At 45.3% G+C, this 21151-nt stretch overlaps 1 protein-coding gene across 1 annotated transcript in view; it reads left to right on the top strand.

Moving 5' to 3' along the window:
* Positions 1 to 2886: 2886 nt before the first annotated feature.
* Positions 2887 to 21151, top strand: part of LOC137550970 (vomeronasal type-2 receptor 26-like) — a 76193-nt gene continuing 57928 nt past the window's right edge. Inside the window, exons 1-2 of the mRNA XM_068271344.1 lie at positions 2887 to 2921; positions 3134 to 3425. Coding sequence (XP_068127445.1) covers positions 2887 to 2921; positions 3134 to 3425 — 327 coding nt within the window. The remainder of the gene's footprint in view (positions 2922 to 3133; positions 3426 to 21151) is intronic.

Genomic DNA, 21151 nt, shown 5'->3' with positions numbered 1-21151 from the left:
AGGGCATCCTTTTAAATCTCTTCCCTTAGTGTTGAAGAACCTTGTCCCGGTCCTGTTGGCTTATTATGGGGAACCTGATGGTTAATGTATGAAGAGCAGAATAGCAGCACTTACTATATAGAGGACATGATGGCAACACTTGTTAAATAAGGCGCCTGAAGGACAACACCTCTTTTATAGGAGTCACGATGGCTGTTCTAATTACATGGTGGGGATGGGGGGATATAATCATTGCTCATGTTATTGGCACATGATGGCAGCACTTGTTTTATGAGGTACATGAGGCCAAAATGTTTCAAATAAGGGGAATGAGAGCTGCTCTTGTTGGATGGTGGTGGTGATGGTGGGGAGGGGGGCACTATGGCTGCTGCACTGCTCGTAATGGACACAATCATGGCATTTACATTTTTGGTAAACTTTTTACAGAGGCTCGTGTGAAAAAAGAGAAGCAGTTTCTAAAAGCTCGAATCAACATAACTAATTAAAATACGTTAACTATATTCTTGAAATTGTATTCTCCAGCATACATTTTATTTTTAATGTTGCCATTATTTCATCTGTTTATGGTTTTGCAGCTGTGTCTGTGAGTGTAGATCAGTGTGAGATGATGTATATAATATGGTGTCTCTCTCATGTCCTGAGGATGAATACAGTGACAGTAGCTCTGCTGTGTGACATGGCCTGGTCATCTCTGTGCTGATGTATACATCTGCCGGTGACAATACCTCTGCTGTGTGACATGGCCTGGTCTCCTGTCCACTCTGCCTCTTACCTGCTCACCCTTCTCCTGCCGGTGACAATACCTCTGCTGTGTGACATGGCCTGGTCTCCTGTCCACTCTGCCTCTTACCTGCTCACCCTTCTCCTGCCAGTGACAATACCTCTGCTGTGTGACATGGCCTGGTCTCCTGTCCACTCTGCCTCTTACCTGCTCACCCTTCTCCTGCCGGTGACAATACCTCAGCTGTGTGACATGGCCTGGTCTCCTGTACACTCTGCCTCTTACCTGCTCACCCTTCTCCTGCCGGTTACATACTGGAGAGCAGCGACAGCCTCTCTCTGTGCACTGAATGCATTCACACCTTTCTTTGAGTATGAATATTACCAGAAGGGAGACGTAATTATCGGAGGACTTCTCTCTGCTCACCACAAAATGCTGAAGTTTCATGATATGTCTGACATTCTAGGTCTCCCTCCAAACATTCCCCTTAGAGATCACAACCCTACTCTCTGTGTTATGTATGTATCTATCTACCACATTTTCCTTGTGCATAACTGTGCTCATGTCTCCCAACTTTCTGAGATATGAAAAAAGGGATATCTTCAGACATGCCCCCAACACACCGATTGTCACACATATAACAAAAAATGTATGAGTAAAAGACATACAATAGGCTACACATGGGGGCGGTCAGAAATGCCGATTTTTGATTCCGAAGAAATTGTCATTTCCACCTATGCCGATTACCGATTCTGTGGATTTCCAATTTCTGATTTCCGATAAGTCTTTTATTTTTAATTTTTTTTGGTAATTTTTTTGCATCCCCTGATTGGCCAAATACTTCCGAGTTGTCTCTGCATTCTTTGATTGGTCCAATGTGTCTCATTCTGTGATTGGTAGATAGTGATTGGTAATGAACGCAGGAGTGCTCAGATGGAGGTCGTGATCACGACTTGCCGTGATTCCACGACCATTTTTACGCTATCCGCCACGGGTATTCATCACCGTGGATCAATTTTCAATCACTAAAATCCGCTCCGGCAGACCGTAAATGCGTACATTCGAACGCATTCACGCTCGTGAAAACCGGCGCAGAAGCCGTGGTTAGGGGAAATGCGTAGAAATGGGCAGAAGTGACTTCCCTGGTCAATCAGAGGCCCCCAGCAAGGCCCTAGCAACCAATCATATATTTATATAAAGCGGCAGCCATCATGAAAAGCTCCGTCCTTGCTGCTAGACTCTGGTACTGAGCGGATCATCTCCAGGCCATTGTTGCTTCAGCAAGGGCATTTTTGTGTGAAAAACCTAGCGTTTTTACTGCTAACAGTGCTCTTATACTGTCCTTCTATTCAGTTAGCTAGCCAGTGAGTCATTGCTGTAGTTAGTTGTAGTCAGTGTAGTAAGAGTGTACTGGTGATTAGTGTGTGTAGTGCAGGCAGGCAGGTTCAGAGTGCTCACTTGTATTCAGCTAACCAGTCATACACTTCAGCTACTGCTTACAGACAGTCACACTGCCACTGCCAGTGCTGCTCATTCAGTAAGTTTAGTGAGTGACATTGTGTACTGTGCTCACTGCTCACTGGTATTATTCATCTCATTTGGCAGTGATACCCTTCAGTTACGTTGTACTACTGTGCTCACTGCTTACTGGTATTAATAATCTCATTACCCAGTGATACCCTTCTGCTACGTTGTACTGTGCCCACTGCTCACTGGTATTAATCATCTCATTACCCAGTGATACCCTTCAGTTACGTTGTACTCTGCTCACTGCTCACTGGTATTAATCATCTCATTACCCAGTGATACCCTTCAGTTACGTTGTACTCTGCTCACTGCTCACTGGTATTAATCATCTCATTACCCAGTGATACCCTTCAGTTATGTTGTACTGTGCTCACTGCTCACTGGTATTAATCATCTCATTACCCAGTGATAGCCTTCAGTTACGTTGTACTGTGCTCACTTCTCACTGTGCTTCACCAATGTATGAAACCATTAAAAGAGCAGTGGAAAGTAATTGGTGGATTATACAGCAGGACAAGTTATTCCAAAATTACAAACACTTCCTCCTTCCGTGTTGAAGGAGGAAGTGTTTGTACTCACGTGACACGCGTGGACCGCATCGTGGGAGGCGCCGAGGGACGGACCGAAGAAGACGTCATATGGGTAAGATTGACCCCCTGCCCAGCCCGCACAGGTGAGTAGATTTAACAGGATGAAATCTGGATAACAACTGTCCGGATTTCATACGAATTCGGAGTTGAGCGTCCCTGGCGGTAACGCTCAAAGAATTGAAGCCCATGTGTCTTAGTTTGCTTTCCACATATTCTTACTGAAAAGGCTAAAAGTTTCCTTTTGTATTTTGTTTCATTATTTTCTTTACCTTAAATGGTTGTTGCTTTCCTGCAGGGTTAACATTGGAGAGTACAGAGGCATCTTAGCTCTGATCTTTACTGTGGAGGAAATTAATAGAGACCCCGATCTTCTGCCCAATGTCACTCTGGGATATCATATATTTGATACTTGTGGAGATCCCAGCCTGAGTGTGGGGTATGTGCTGCAGATACTATCTGGATACAAGATGGAGGCTCCAAACTATTCCTGCAGGGAACGTGAGGAAGTGGCTGGATTTATTGGTGACACCACTTTCCCCACAAGCCACGTCATGGCCCAGCTACTCAGCCTGTATCAATACACACAGGTCAGTGATCACCACAGTACAAGAAATGTATACTGTCCCTATAAAGCAGGGATCTCGAACTCCAGTCCTCAAGGGCAGAGGTCCTCACATATTTTTGACCAGGGATGGTCGTAGTCAGTCAACTTCACTACACTGGAACTACGCGTAGTTTTACGCAATTACGCTTCACCAAACTACGGCTTCGAAATCAAATATTCGCTTCGTATGCATTTAGTAAAATACGCATAAAAATACGCAATTACGCGTAGTGCGAAGCATAGTGTTTGCAGATGCTTATGACCGTATGCAGTAAATTTTACGCATTAATTCCTACATAAATGCTTACACCGGGAACTCTTCTATGCGTACATTCCCATTTCCAATGCGTAAATTTGTAAGCATACAATCGCACGTGAAAAATTAGACGCCAGTAGCACATTCGTAGTTTACTATGCAATACACATGTTAACTAAGCATAGCGGTACTTTACTTCGCGTAAATTCGTAAGCGTAGTTTTGAAACTTCACCTACGAACTACGATGCGTAGATGCGAACTACGATGCGTAAATTCGCACTGGCGTAGTTTCTGCTCATCCCTGTTTTTGACACAGCTAAATTAATGGGAATGAATCAGGAAAGGTATGGCCCATAAAGTAGAGTCCATTTCTCAGTCCATCCTAAACACTGATGTGGATAAGGCCTTCGAGGATGGAAGTTTGACACCTGTGCTATAAAGTCTCAGTAAGGTGGTATTTCCTTGGAATTCCGATTTCTGCATACTGAAATCTGCCATGGAAAGCCCTTTTCCACTAGGAAACACAGAAATTGGAATTCCACGGAAATCAGAAGCTCATCATTAATCCTTGCAAGCAGATATATTTCTTACCTACCTGACAGGAGCAGTCATCAGGCAGTGGCGGCGCTACACTGGGGCTTGCCCAGGCTTCAGCCCCAGCTGGCAACTTGTTAGCCCCTCTTAAAGCCCCCCCGCTGGCCGTGGCCACCGCAAGTCTGTACTTGTCAGATGACAAAAAATGATCGAGGCGCCAGCCGCGCTAATAAGGGATGCGGGAGCCTGCTTTATTCCTCCCTTCCTATGACTGCGCCCCCACCTGCTGTGAATGTCCCCCCCCCCGTAGGCAGTGTGTGCGGAGCAGAGCGGAGCGGTAGGTCCTCTTACCGCAATCCATGCTCACCGGCAACTAGTCTCTTGCTTCCTGTTTACCATGACGTCACAGGAAGCAGGAGACTAGTTGCCGGTGAGCATGGATTGCGGTAAGAGGACCTACCGCTCCGCTCTGCTCCGCACACACTGCCTACGGGGGGGGGGGGGACATTCACAGCAGGTGGGGGCATTCAGAGGAAGGGAGGAGGTAGGGAGGAATAAAGCAGGCTCCCGCATCCCTTATTAGCGCGGCTGGCGACTCGATCATTTTCTTCCTGTCTTCTCTCCCCAGGGCAATCTCCTCATACACAGGGGCACCCTCCTCCCCACCCACGGGCATTCTCCCCCCTCCACTGACGACCCCCCTACCCACTGGCACTCTCTTCCCCACCCACTGGCACCATCCTCCTACCCACTGAGACTATCCTCCTACCCACTGGCACCTTTCTCCCCCACCCAGTGTCACCCTCCTTTCCACCCACAGGTTCCCTCCTCCCCACCCACTGGCACCCTTCTCCTACCCACTGACACCCTCCTCCTGCCCACTGGCACCCTCCTCCCCACCCAGTGGCACCCTCCTTTCCACCCACAGGTACCCTCCTCCCCACCCACTGGCACCCTCCTCCCCACCCACTGGCACCCACTGAGCTGCCCTGGGGCCCCCAGCCCACCACCACCAGCCAGGCCTGAGCTGCCCTGGGGCCCCCAGCCCACCACCACCAGCCAGGCCTGAGCTGCCCTGGGGCCCCCAGACCACCACCACTAACCAGGCCTGAGCTTCCCTGGGACCCCAGCCCACCAGCCACGCAGGCATGAGGCCTCCAGCCCACCACCAGTCAGGCTTGAGGTGCCCTGGGGCCCCCAGCCCACCACCACCAGCCTGACTACATATACTGGGGACAGCTATACGCCTGGCTACATATACTGGGGACATCTATACACCTGGCTACCTATGCTGGGGACACTGTCTGTCATTATGTGCATTAACTGGTGAAAAGCTGTCCCTTATGTGCATTTACTGCGGAAACGCAGTCTGTCATTATGTGAATTAACTGGTGAAAAGTTGTCTCTTATGTGCATTTACTGGGGAAATGCTGTCTGTCATTATGTGCATGAACTGGTGAAAAGTTGTCCCTTATGTGCATTTACTGCGGAAACGCAGTCTGTCATTATGTGAATTAACTGGTGAAAAGCTGTCTCTTATGTGCATTTAATGGGGAAACTGTCTGTCATTACATGCATTAACTGGTGAAAAGCAGGCTCTTATGTGCATTTAATGGGGAAACTGTCTGTCATTACATGCATTAACTGGTGAAAAGCAGGCTCTTATGTGCATTTAATGGGGAAACTGTCTGTCATTACATGCATTAACTGGTGAAAAGCAGGCTCTTATGTGCATTTAATGGGGAAACTGTCTGTCAATACGTGCATTAACTGGTGAAAAGCAGGCTCTTATGTGCATTTACTGCGGAAACGCAGTCTGTCATTACGTGCATTAACTGGTGAAAAGCTGTCCCTTTATGTGCATTTACTGCAGAAACGCAGTCTGTCATTATGTGCATTAACTGGTGAAAAGCTGTCTCTTATGTGCATTTAATGAGGAAACGCTGTCTGTCATTACGTGCATTAACTGCTGAAAAGCTGATTCTTATGTGCATTTACTGGTGAAAGGCTACCTGTCATTATGTGCGTTTACTTCATTTTTTTTTCATGTAACTACGTTAGCTGGTACAACTACATTAAAGTTAGCCCCGCCCACATGACATCATGACCACGCCCAAATTTTCGCTGCGCGCAAATCCCCCCCCCCCTAAGCCCGGCCTGCCAGCCCTCGTGCCCCCTTTGAGCCCCCCAAAAAATCTGAAGCTGGAGCCGCCACTGTCATCAGGCCACTGTGAAAGAAAACATCCTGAGATCTGGATATTTTGAGAAGCTACAGACCTGTCTCTAACCTCCCCTTTCTGGGGAAAATTCTTGAAAAGGCCGTGTATCTCCAATCGGAAGCCAGGCTCTCAAGGTACATCTTTGACCCCCTTCAGTTTGGCTTCATAACGCACCACAGCCGTAAAACACCCTCACCCAGATATGATCTGCACATGGCCAGAGACAGAGGTGAGTGTTTCATCCTGATACTGCTTGATCTTTCAGTGGCTGTTGACAGGTGTGCAGCTAAGGTTTTGGTGGCCCCAAGCAACAGCCCATGACTTGAGGCCCTCTGCCCCCTTGGCAAAAAATGGGTGTGGCACCAACACCAAAGGAAGCAGGTTTCGATAAAAAATGTCAGTTAAATATATCATATAGGAGACCCACACAGCGATACTTGAGAAGTGAAATGAAGTTTATTGGATTTACAGAAAGTGTGCAATAATTGTTTAAACACAATTAGGCAGGTGAATACATTTGGGCACCACAAAAAAAGAAATGAAATCAATATTTTGTAGATCCTCCTTTTGCAGAAATTACAGCCTCTAAAAGCTTCCTGTAGGTTCCAGTGAGAGTCTGGATTCTGGTTGAAGGTATTTTGGACTATTCCTTTTTATAAAACATCTCTCGTTAATTTAGGTTTGATGGATTCCAAGCATGGACAACTCTGTTCTGTTCTCAACATTTGTCGCTTCTGTCTATCCAAGATTTTTCTTGATCTACCACTTCAAGCCTTAACTTGAACTGAGCCTGTGGTCTTCCATTTCCTCAATATTTTCCTACCTGTGGAAACAGACAGCTGAAATCTCTGAGACAGCTTTCTGTTTCCTTCCCCTAAATGATGGTGAACAATCTTTGTCTTCTGGTCATTTGAGAGTTGTTTTGAGACCCCCATGTTGCTATTTTTGCGACAATATATACAGCTTCATCTTAGCCTCAGGGGCACAGATATACTTGTCTCACTGTGACCAGTGACCACCACTGTGTGCTCTCCCATGTGCATTCTTGATGACGCCTGTTAATACACAAATCTGTGAAAGGGGAACACAGTTCCCATACACTGATCTAAGTGCCTGTGATCAATGATCAACAGCATCAATGAGATGCCAGTGGTCATTGGCAAAAGTGAAAGTAAAACATACTATGTACACATTACTTCCTCGGTGTACTGTTCACAGTATATAGGAAGAATAGAATGGAAGGAAATTTAGTGGCCAAAGAGGGAAATTACAGCTATATACATTACATGAAATATAAAAATAAAATACCTACCCATTAATTAACCACTTACCTCCCTCCCATAGGCGGAAAAAAATTACATTTAACTTTTATTGAGAAATAATGTTTGTTATTTTTTTATTTATTTTTTTTCTTAGTATTTCCATTAAAGTGCATTTAGAATAAAATAATTCTTAGCAAAATGTACCACTCAAAGAAAGCTAATTGGTGGCGAAAAAGAAAAAAAAAAAGATATACATAATTTAGTTGTGATATGTAGTGATAAAGTTATTGGCAAATGAATAAAAGGAGCAGTACTGATGTGTGAAAATTGCTATGGTCCATAAGGGAAAAAAAACCCTCAGTGGTGAAGTGGTTAAAGCAGATGTGACAGACCCCATTCCAAAAATAAACACACGTTTAGCCTAGCTTTAGTAGTGGATGAATAACAAATGGCTTAAAGGAATACTGTAGGGGGGTTGGGGGAAAATGAGTTGAACTTACCCGGGGCTTAGTTCTAATGATCCCCCGCAGACATCCTGTGCCCACGCAGCCACTCACCGATGCTCCGGCCCCGCCTCTGGTACACTTCTGGAATTTCAGACTTTAACCACTTCAGCCTACAGCTTCAAAAATCTTATGCATCCGAGCAATGTTCACCTCCCATTCATTCGCTAATAACTTTATCGCTACTTATCAAAATTAATTGATCTATATCTCGTTTTTTCTGCCACTAATTAGGCTTTCTTTGGGTGGTACATTTTGCTAAGAGCCACTTTACTGTAAATGCATTTTAACAGGAAGATTAACCACTTGAGGACCACAGTCTTTCTACCCCTTAAGGACCGGCCACTTTTTTTCCATTCAGACCACTGCAGCTTTCACGGTTTATTGCTCGCTCATACAACCTACCACCTAAATGAATTTTGGCTCCTTTTCTTGTCACTAATAAAGCTTTCTTTTGGTGCTATTTGATTGCTCCTGCGATTTTTACTTTTTATTATATTCATCAAAAAAGACATGAATTTTGGCAAAAAAATGATTTTTTTAACTTTCTGTGCTGACAATTTTCAAATAAAGTAAAATTTCTGTATACATGCAGCGCGAAAAATGTGGACAAACATGTTTTTGATAAAAAAAAAAACCATTCAGTGTATATTTATTGGTTTGGGTAAAAGTTATAGCGTTTACAAACTATGGTGCAAAAAGTGAATTTTGCCATTTTCAAGCATCTATGACTTTTCTGACCCCCTGTCATGTTTCATGAGGGGCTAGAATTCCAGGATAGTATAAATACCCCCCAAATGACCCCATTTTGGAAAGAAGACATCCCAAAGTATTCACTGAGAGGCATAGTGAGTTCATAGAAGATATTATTCTTTGTCACAAGTAAGCGGAAAATGACACTTTGTGACAAAAAAAAAGAAAAAAAAAAAGAATCCATTTCTTCTAACTTGCGACAAAAAAAAATGAAATCTGCCACGGACTCACCATGCCCCTCTCTGAATACCTTGAAGTGTCTACTTTCCAAAATGGGGTCATTTGTGGGGTGTGTTTACTGTCCTCGCATTTTGGGGGGTGCTAATTTGTAAGCACCCCTGTAAAGCCTAAAGGTGCTCATTGGACTTTGGGCCCCTTAGCGCAGTTAGGCTGCAAAAAAGTGCCACACATGTGGTATTGCCGTACTCAAGAGAAGTAGTAGAATGTGTTTTGGGGTGTATTTTTACACATACCCATGCTGGGTGGGAGAAATATCTCTGTAAATGACAATTTTTTCATTTTTTTTACACACAATTGTCCATTTACAGAGTTATTTCTCCCACCCAGCATGGGTATGTGTAAAAATACACCCCAAAACACATTGTACTACTTCTCCCGAGTACGGCGATACCACATGTGTGGCACTTTTTTGCACCCTAACTGCGCTAAAGGGCCCAAAGTCCAATGAGTACCTTTAGGATTTCACAAGTCATTTTGCGGAATTTGATTTCCAGACTACTCCTCACGGTTTAGGGCCCCTAAAATGCCAGGGCAGTATAGGAACCCCACAAATGACCCCATTTTAGAAAGAAGACACCCCAAGGTATTCCGTTAGGAGTATGGTGAGTTCATAGAAGATTTTATTTTTTGTCAAAAGTTAGCGGAAAATTGATTTTTATTGTTTTTTTCACAAAGTGTCATTTTCCACTAACTTGTGACAAAAAATAAAATCTTCTATAAACTCACCATACTACTAATGGAATACCTTGGAGTGTCTTCTTTCTAAAATGGGGTCATTTGTGGGGTTCCTATACTGCCCTGGCATTTTAGGGGCCCTAAACCGTGAGGAGTAGTCTGGAAATCAAATTCCGCAAAATGACCTGTGAAATCCTAAAGGTACTCATTGGACTTTGGGCCCTTTAGCGCAGTTAGGGTGCAAAAAAGTGCCACACATGTGGTATCGCCGTACTCGGGAGAAGTAGTACAATGTGTTTTGGGGTGTATTTTTACACATACCCATGCTGGGTGGGAGAAATAACTCTGTAAATGGACAATTGTGTGTAAAAAAATCAAAAGATTGTCATTTACAGAGGTATTTCTCCCACCCAGCATGGGTATGTGTAAAAATACACCCCAAAACACATTGTACTACTTCTCCCGAGTATGGCAATACCACATGTGTGGCACTTTTTTGCACCCTAACTGCGCTAAAGGGCCCAAAGTCCAATGAGTACCTTTAGGATTTCACAGGTCATTTTGCGAAATTTGATTTCCAGACTACTCCTCACGGTTTAGGGCCCCTAAAATGCCAGTTCAGTATAGGAACCCCACAAATGACCCCATTTTAGAAAGAAGACACCCCAAGGTATTCCGTTAGGAGTATGGTGAGTTCATAGAAGATTTTATTTTTTGTCAAAAGTTAGTGGAAAATGACACTTTGTGAAAAAAACAATAAAAATCAATTTTCCGCTAACTTTTGACAAAAAATAAAATCTTCTATGAACTCACCATACTCCTAACGGAATACCTTTGGGTGTCTTCTTTCTAGAATGGGGTCATTTGTGGGGTTACTATACTGCCCTGGCATTTTAGGGGCCCTAAACCGTGAGGAGTAGTCTTGAAACCAAATGTCGCAAAATGACCTGTGAAATCCTAAAGGTACTCATTGGACTTTGGGCCCCTTAGCGTACTTAGGGTGTAAAAAAGTGCCACACATGTGGTACCGCCGTACTCAGGAGAAGTAGTATAATGTGTTTTGGGGTGTATTTTTACACATACCCATGCTAAGTGGGAGAAATATCTCTGTAAATGACAATTGTTTGATTTGTTTTACACACAATTGACCATTTACATAGAAATTTCTCCCACCCAGCATGGGTATGTGTAAAAATACACCCCAAAACACATTATACTACTTTTCCTGAGTACGGCGGTACCACATGTGTGACACTTTTTTGCAGCCTAGGTGCGCTAAGGGGCCCAACGTCCTATTCACGGGTCATTTTGAGGCATTTGTTTTCTAGACTACTCCTCGCGGTTTAGGGCCCCTAAAATGCCAGGGCAGTATAGGAACCCCACAAGTGACCCCATTTTAGAAAGAAAACACCCCAAGGTATTCCGTTAGGTGTATGGCGAGTTCATAGAAGATTTTATTTTTTGTCACAAGTTAGTGAAAAATGACACTTTGTGAAAAAAACCCAATAAAAATCAATTTCCGCTAACTTTTGACAAAAAATAAAATCTTCTATGAACTCGTCATACACCTAACAGAATACCTTGGGGTGTCTTTTTTTCTAAAATGGGGTCACTTGTGGGGTTCCTATACCGCCCTGGCATTTTACGGGCCCAAAACCGTGAGTAGTCTGGAAACCAAATGTCTCAAAATCACTGTTCAGGGGTATAAGCATCTGCAAATTTTGATGACAGGTGGTCTATGAGGGGGCGAATTTTGTGGAACCGGTCATAAGCAGGGTGGCCTTTTAGATGACAGGTTGTATTGGGCCTGATCTGATGGATAGGAGTGCTAGGGGGGTGACAGGAGGTGATTGATGGGTGTCTCAGGGGGTGGTTAGAGGGGAAAATAGATGCAATCAATGCACTGGGGAGGTGATCGGAAGGGGGTCTGAGGGGGATCTGAGGGTTTGGCCGAGTGATCAGGAGCCCACACGGGGCAAATTAGGGCCAGATCTGATGGGTAGGTGTGCTAGGGGGTGACAGGAGGTGATTGATGGGTGTCTCAAGGTGTGATTAGAGGGGGGAATAGATGCAAGCAATGCACTGGCGAGGTGATCAGGGCTGGGGTCTGAGGGCATTCTGAGGGTGTGGGCGGGTGATTGAGTGCCCTAGGGGCAGATAGGGGTCTAATCTGATAGGTAGCAGTGACAGGGGGTGATTGATGGGTAATTAGTGGGTGTTTAGGGTAGAGAACAGATGTGAACACTGCACTTGGGAGGTGATCGGACGTCGGATCTGCGGGCGATCTATTGGTGTGGGTGGGTGATCAGATTGCCCGCAAGGGGCAGGTTAGGGGCTGATTGATGGGTGGCAGTGACAGCGGGTGATTGATGGGTGGCAGTGACAGGGGGTGATTGATGGGTGATTGATAGGTGATTGACAGGTGATCAGTGGGTTATTACAGGGAAGGACAGATGTAAATAATGCCCTGGCGAATTGATAAGGGGGGGTCTGAGGGCAATCTGAGCGTGTAGGCGGGTGATTGGGTGCCCGCAAGGGGCAGATTAGGGTCTGATCTGATGAATAACAGTGACAGGTGGTGATAGGGGGTGATTGATGGGTAATTAGTGGGTGTTTAGAGGAGAGAATAGATGGAAACACTGCGCTTGGGTGGTGATCTGATGTCGGATCTGCGGGCGATCTATTGGTGTGGGTGGGTGATCAGTTTGCCCGCAAGGGGCAGGTTAGGGGCTGATTGATGGGTGGCAGTGACAGGGGTGATTGATGGGTGGCAGTGACAGGGGGTGATTGACAGGTGATTGACAGGTGATCAGTGGGTTATTACAGGGAAGGACAGATGTAAATAATGCCCTGGCGAATTGATAAGGGGGGGTCTGAGGGCAATCTGAGCGTGTAGGCGGGTGATTGGGTGCCCGCAAGGGGCAGATTAGGGTCTGATCTGATGGGTAACAGTGACAGGTGGTGATAGGGGGTGATTGATGGGTAATTAGTGGGTGTTTAGAGGAGAGAATAGATGGAAACACTGCGCTTGGGTGGTGATCTGATGTCGGATCTGCGGGCGATCTATTGGTGTGGGTGGGTGATCAGTTTGCCCGCAAGGGCGGGTTAGGGGCTGATTGTTGGGTGGCAGTGACAGGGGGTGATTGATGGGTGATAGGTGATTGGCAGGTTATTGACAGGTGATCAGTGGGTTATTACAGGGAAGGACAGATGTAATTAATGCACTGGTGAATTGATAAGGGGGGGGGGGTCTGAGGGCAATCTGAGCGTGTGGGCGGGTGATTGGGTGCCCGCAAGGGGCAGCTTAGGGTCTGATCTGATAGGTAACAGTGACAGGTGGTGATAGGGGGTGATTGATGGGTGATTGATGGGTAATTAGTGGGTGTTTAGAGAAGATAACAGATGTAAACAATACATTTGGGAGGTAATCTGACGGCGGGTTTGCGGGCGATCTAATGGTGTGGGTGGGTGATCAGATTGCCCGCAAGGGGCAGGTTAGGGGCTGATTGATGGGTGGCAGTGACAGGGGGTGACAGGGGGTGATTGATGGGTGATAGGTGATTGGCAGGTGATTGACAGGTGATCAGTGGGTTATTACAGGGAAGAACAGATGTAATTAATGCACTGGCGAATTGATAAGGGGGGGTCAGAGGGCAATCTGAGCGTGTTGGCGGGTGATTGGGTGCCCGCAAGGGGCAGATTAGGGTCTGATCTGATAGGTAAAAGTGACAGGTGGTGATAGAGGGTGATTGATGGGTGATTGATGGGTAATTAGTGGGTGTTTAGAGGAGAGAATAGATGTAAACAATGGATTTGGGAGGTGATCTGATGTCGGATCTGCGGGCGATCTATTGGTGTGGGTGGGTGATCAGATTGCCCGCAAGGGGCAGGTTAGGGGCTGATTGTTGGGTGGCAGTGACAGGGGGTGATTGATGGGTGATTGATGGGTGATTGATGGGTGATTGACGGGTGATTGACAGGTTATCAGGGAAGATAGATGCATACAGTACACAGGGGGGGGGGGTCTGGGGGGGGGGGTCTGGGGAGAATCTGAGGGGTGGGGGGGGTGATCAGGAGGGGGCAGGGGGCAGGGGGGGGGATAAAAAAAAAATAGCGTTGACAGATAGTGACAGGGAGTGATTGATGGGTTATTAGGGGGGTGATTGGGTGCAAACAGGGGTCTGGGGGGTGGGCAGGGGGGGGTCTGAGGGGTGCTGTGGGCGATCAGTGGGCGGGGGGGGGGCAGATCAGTGTGTTTGGGTGCAGACTAGGGTGGCTGCAGCCTGCCCTGGTGGTCCCTCGGACACTGGGATCACCAGGGCAGGAGGCAGCCTGTATAATACACTTTGTATACATTACAAAGTGTATTATACACTTTGTAGCGGCGATCGCGGGGTTAACACCCCGCCGGCGCTTCCGTATGGCCGGCGGGATGTTACGGCGGGTGGGCGGAGCCAGTTGCCGGGGGAAGCGCGCGTCATCAATGACGCGATCGCTCCCCCGGCATGCCTAAAGGACGCGCCGCCTGAAGGCGTATTGCGGTCCTTTAGGCGTCCACTTTGCCGCCACCCATGGGCTGTGGGCGGTCGGCAAGTGGTTAAGATAGAAATGGAAAAATATCATTATTTCTCAGATTTGGCCATTATAGTTTAAAATTAATACATGCTACAGTAATTAAAACCCATGCATTTTATGTGCCCATTTGTCCCGCTTATTACACCGTTTAAATTACGTCCCTATCACAATTTATGGCACCGATATTTTATTTAGAAATAAAGGTGCATTTTTTCAATTTGCGTCCATCACTATTTACAAGCTTATAATTTTAAAAAATTTAATAAGATACTCTCTTGACATGTATATTTAAAAAGTTCAGACCCTTAGGTAACTATTTATGTTTTTTTTTTTTTTTTAAATGTATTTGGGTAATTTTAGTTTGTGAGGGAAACTGCTAATTTTAGATGTAGTATAATGTATTTTTTTATTTAATAAAAGGATGTGGGTGCAGTTTACTATTTGGCCACAAGATGGCCACATTCAAAAAATTCCTGGATGCGAACGATGTCGCATCTAGGAACTAAAATGAAGAGAAGAAGTTTCCTGGGGGCAGAAATACCACGCTCTCTGATGAGAAAGCGTCGGTATTTCTGCCGGGGACTTAGATCGGTGAAAGGGAATTATATTCCCATTCACTGATCGGGGGGGCAGCGGGAGGCAGCAGGAGCGCGCCCGATTGCGCGCACCACATGGCTGCAGCACCACTGCCTATCTGGACGGATATGTGCGTCCAGATATGGCGAAGTGGTTAAAGTCTGAAAACCAATGCTCTTGTGTTGCCATGTCCTCGCCCCAGCTGATGTCACCAGGAGCGTACTGAGCAGGCCCAGTATGGTCTGTACCTGCGCAATACGCTCCTGGTGACATCTGTATGCATGTTGGATTAATGTGGCTCTGTACAATTAACAAGCTGACACATCATTGCATTCCATTGGTTCTGGGGGTGTTACTAGCTTACAGGGACAGCAAGGGATAATTTGCATATTCAGCAGTGATTGTGAGCATTGTGGGAGACATCATATGCTCACTCCAATCTGAATTATTGCAAATTCCTTCTGTTTTAACCACTTGCCGACCACCTTAAGCCTGTTCTTCCCTGTAATAACCCACTGATCACCTGTCACTGCCACCCATCAATCACCCCCTGTCACTGCCACCCATCAATCAGCCCCTAACCTGCCCCTTGCGGGCAATCTGATCACCCACCCACACCATTAGATCGCCTGCAGACCTGACGTCAGATCACCTCCCAAGTGCAGTGTTTACATCTGTTCTCTCCTCTAAACACCCACTAATTACCCATCAATCACCCCCTATCACCACCTGTCACTGTTACCCATCAGATTAGACCCTAATCTGCCCCTTGCGGGCACCCAATCACCCGCCCACACACTCAGATTGCCCTCAGACCCCCCCTTATCAATTCGCCAGTGCATTATTTACATCTGTTCATCCCTGTAATAGCCCACTGATCACCTGTCAATCACCCATCAATCACCCCCTGTCACTGCCACCCATCAATCACCCCCTGTCACTGCCACCCATCAATCAGCCCCTAACCTGCCCCTTGCGGGCAATCTGATCACCCACCCACACCATCAGATCGCCTGAAGACCCGACGTCAGATCACCTCCCAAGTGCATTGTTTACATCTGTTCTCTCCTCTAAACACCCACTAATTACCCATCAATCACCCCCTGTCACCACCTGTCACTGTTACCCATCAGATTAGACCCCTATCTGCCCCTAGGGCACCCAATCACCCGCCCACACCCTCAGAACGCCCTCAGACCCCAGCCCTGATCACCTTGCCAGTGCATTGCTTGCATCTATTCCCCCCTCTAATCACACCTTGAGACACCCATCAATCACCTCCTGTCACCCCCTAGCACACCTACCCATCAGATCAGGCCCTAATTTGCCCCGTGTGGGCTCCTGATCACTCGGCCAAACCCTCAGATCCCCCTCAGACCACCTTCCGATCACCTCCCCAGTGCATTGATTGCATCTATTTTCCCCTCTAACCACCCCCTGAGACACCCATCAATCACCTCCTATCACCCCCCTAGCACTCCTATCCATCAGATCAGGCCCAATACAACCTGTCATCTAAAAGGCCACCCTGCTTATGACCGGTTCCACAAAATTCGCCCCCTCATAGACCACCTGTCATCAAAATTTGCAGATGCCTATACCCCTTAACATTCATTTTGAGACATTTGGTTTCCAGACTACTCACGGTTTTGGGCCCGTAAAATGCCAGGGCAGTATAGGAACCCCACAAGTGACCCCTTTTTAGAAAAAAGACACCCCAAGGTATTCTGTTAGGTGTATGACGAGTTCATAGAAGATTTTATTTTTTGTCACAAGTTAGCGGAAATTGATTTTTATTGTTTTTTCATAAAGTGTCATATTTCACTAACTTGTGACAAAAAATAAAATCTTCTATAAACTCACCATACTCCTAACGGAATACCTTGGGGTGTCTTCTTTCTAAAATGGGGTCACTTGTGGGGTTCCTATACTGCCCTGGCATTTTAGGGGCCATAAACCGTGAGGAGTAGTCTAGAAAACAAATGCCTCAAAATGACCTGTGAATAGGACGTTGGGCCCCTTAGCGCACCTAGGCTGCAAAAAAGTGTCACACATGTCATATCGCCGTACTCAGGAGAAGTAGTATAATGTGTTTTGGGGTGTATTTTTACACATACCCATGCTGGGTGAGAGAAATCTCTCTGTAAATGGACAATTGTGTGTAAAAAAAACCCCAAAAAATTGTCATTTACAGAGATATTTCTCCCACCCAGCATGGGTATGTGTAAAAATACACCACAAAACACATTATACTACTTCTCCTGAGTACAGCGGTACCACATGTGTGGCACTTTTTTGCAGCCTAACTGCGCTAAGGAGCCCAAAGTCCAATGAGTACCTTTAGGATTTCACAGGTCATTTTGCGACATTTGGTTTCAAGACTACTCCTCACGGTTTAGGGCCCCTAAAATGCCAGGGCAGTATAAGAACCCCACAAATGACCCCATTTTAGAAATAAGACACCCCAAGGTATTCCGTTAGGAGTATGGTGAGTTCATAGAAGATAGCGGAAAATGACACTTTGTGAAAAAAAAAAATTAAAATCAATTTCCGCTTACTTGTGACAAAAAATAAAATCTTCTATGAACTCACCATACTCCTAACGGAATACCTTGGGGTGTCTTATTTCTAAAATGGGGTCATTTGTGGGGTTCCTATACTGCCCTGGCATTTTAGGGGCCCTAAACTGTGAGTAGTAGTCTTGAAACCAAATGTCGCAAAATAACCTGTGAAATCCTAAAGGTTTTCATTGGACTTTGGGCCCCTTAGCGCAGTTAGGCTGCAAAAAAGTGCCACACATGTGGTATAGCCGTACTAAGGAGAAGTAGTATAATGTGTATTGGGGTGTATTTTTACACATACCCACGCTGAGTGGGAGAAATATCTCTGTAAATGGACAATTGTGTGGAAAAAAAAAATCAAAAAATTGTCATTTACAGAGATATTTCTCCCACCCAGCATGGGTATGTGTAAAAATACACCCCAAAACACATTATACTACTTCTCCTGAGTACGGCAATACCACATGTGTGGCACTTTTTTGCAGCCTAACTGCGCTAAGGGGCCCAAAGTCCAATGAGCACCTTTAGGCTTTACAGGGGTACTTACAATTTAGCACCCCCCAAAATGCCAGGACAGTAGACACACCCCACAAATGACTCCATTTTGGAAAGTAGACACTTCAAGGTATTCAGAGAGGAGCATAGTGAGTCTGTGGCAGATTTCATTTTCTTTTTGTCGCAGCTTAGAAGAAATGGAAACTTTTTTTTTTTGTCACAAAGTGTCATTTTCCGCTAACTTGTGACAAAAAATAAAATCTTCTATGAACTCACCATGCCTCTCAGTGAATACTTTGGGGTGTCTTCTTTCCAAAATGGGGTCATTTGGAGGGTATTTATACTATCCTGGAATTTTAGCACCCCATGAAACATGACAGGTGCTCAGAAAAGTCAGAGATGCTTCAAAATGGGAAAATTCACTTTTGGCACCATAGTTTGTAAACGCTATAACTTTTACCCGAACCAATAAATATACACTGAATGGATTTTTTTTATCAAAGACATGTAGCAGAATAACTTTTGCGCTCAAATGTATAGGAAATTTTACTTTATTTGAAAAATGTCAGCACAGAAAGTAAAAAAAGTCATTTTTTTGACAAAATTCATGTCTTTTTTGATGAATATAATAAAAACTAAAACTCGCAGCAGCAATCAAACAGCACCAAAAGAAAGCTGTATTAGTGCCAAGAAAAGGAGGTAAAATTCATTTAGGTGGTAGGTTGTATGACCGAGCAATAAACTGTGAAAGCTGCAGTGGTCTGAATGGAGAGAAAGGCTCTGGTCCTTAAGGGGTAGAAAGACTGTTGTCCTCAAGTGGTTAAGAAGGCAAACTTTTGTTTTGCGTAACATTTTAAAGTAAGTGTGTTTTTTTTACCCTTTGTAGCCCCTTACACACTCCAGTAAGTTCTGGTTCAACATGATCTTGCTGGGCACCCTGTAACCGTAAACAAGTTATCAGTTTATAATAATACTAGCTGATGGCCCGGCGTTGCCCGGGTATGTGTTTGGCTGATGTGGGCCCCGCCCACTTTTTCTAACCCTAAGGCCTCGTTCACATCAATTAGTGCAGATGGCTGTGCGATCGGAATGCAACGCGTCCGATCGCACGCCATCTGCGCTCCAATGCGCTACGCTGCAGATCCCATTCATTATAATGATTGGGATCTGCGCTGCGATTCACAAAAATGCGTGAAGTACGCGATAGCACAATCGCGCTGCCACGCAGCGCATATGATGGGAACGGTAGAAGGGCTGTCTATGCCCTTCTACCGTTCTTGCGTGTCACACATTATACGCGCTGCCAAAATGCGCACGGCAGCGCGTATAGTCTGAACGAGGCCTTACACACAATTACTCAATTACCTAGTTTGTGAGCTTTGCGGTTTTTGGCAGCAATAACTTGCATTGAAATGAAACAAATCTGATTGTCTGTTTGTGGCTCCACCGCCTTTTCTGAATTTGAACCCCAGTCACCCAGTGACCAACTGTACCAGGTTTGAGGCTTGTGCCATTAACAGTGCAAGAATGGCAGCAATTACATATTCCCCTTGAAAATCAATAGGTTAATTTTGATTGGCTTTTGTAGGCTCCACCCACATTTATGAATATTAATCCCTGTCACCCAGTGACCAACTGTGCAAAGTTTGAGAACCATACCATTAACGGTGTAAGAATGGCTGCAGTTTATATTTTCCCAGTAAAATTTGAATTTGTCTCCACCCACTGATGACCCGGCGTTGCCCGATTATGTATTTGGCTGCTGTTGGCTGCGTCCACTTTTCTAACCCTAACACACAATTACTCAGTTACTCATATTTTTCGGCACGCTAAGCGGCCGCACAGCTTCACCAGTAGGCCGCACCACTTCTTCCCTGCCTTTTTAATCCCCCCCACCCCCTGGAAATCTTTCTTCGGACGCCCATGTCTGCCACCACAAATACACACAGAACGATGGGTGGATTATACAATTATACAGGGTATAGATTCAGGGTAATTTGGTGCACCAATTATACCGGTATATGCATATATGTATATATTTTTCTTCAGGCCCCTTTAATCCTGTTCAGTTGTACTATAGAACGTCATCCAAGAGAGAAAAGCAGTATCTTCAATCCACCTTCTATCAACTTATTAATAAACAAGCCTCTGTTCCATTTGTAAGGTACGCCCCCATTACATGCAGCCAGCGGCTAACAAAACCTTGCTTGCCTTAAACTACGACCAGAACCTCAGCAGATAAGGGTAACTTTAACAGGGATTACTTTGACTGATTATTCAGAGGCACATAGCGTTGGGTCGGGTCGGCCAACCAAGCCTGGTACTCACGTGCCCTGTCATGTTAGCAGGGACTTGGTCGTTGTTGTAGCGCTGTTCCAGGGTGTCCGCGTTATCCTTGCGGCTGGACGGCAGGTTCAGACGCGCACGAGTAGTGACTACTTATGGATCTCATTACAATGAGGTTAGGGATATACTTACAAAACATTGGCACTTGCTAAATAGGGATCTGATTATTAAGGATCTAGTGGGTGATTATCCCCATATAGCGGCAAGACGTGGCAGAAACCTGTCGGATGTGCTGGTGAGTAGTGAGTTCAAGCCCAGGAATCGAAGAAAAATATATACATATATGCATATACCGGTATAATTGGTGCACCAAATTACCCTGAATCTATATCCTGCGTAGGTTGTTCTATAGGTCATGAGTTTTAATTGTTTTTAACTATGTGGATATAATTATGTGGTTTTGATATATGTTTAATTGATTAATAAATATATTTAATGTGACATCTCAGCTCCCTATATGTGTTGTTGGAATTGTACTAAGTTAATAGGTGAGGCAGAGTGGTCAATTACTTAATTGGTTTGATATCCCGCAGTAATCTATGTGGGATTATACAATTATTCCTAAAAGTGCATTGTGCTGTACAAAGACTCTAATATGACCATATTTCACCACACAGGCTTCCTTACCATATCTATAAGTGATGATGGCAAGATTAATATGGAGATTTTCCATAAGCCAACATCCACGAATTCCCTACTGAGGTGGGAGAGCT

Source organism: Hyperolius riggenbachi, chromosome 1 (genome assembly GCF_040937935.1).
Source record: "Hyperolius riggenbachi isolate aHypRig1 chromosome 1, aHypRig1.pri, whole genome shotgun sequence".
NCBI lineage: Eukaryota > Metazoa > Chordata > Amphibia > Anura > Hyperoliidae > Hyperolius > Hyperolius riggenbachi.
This window is presented reverse-complemented; position numbering and strand designations above follow the sequence as displayed.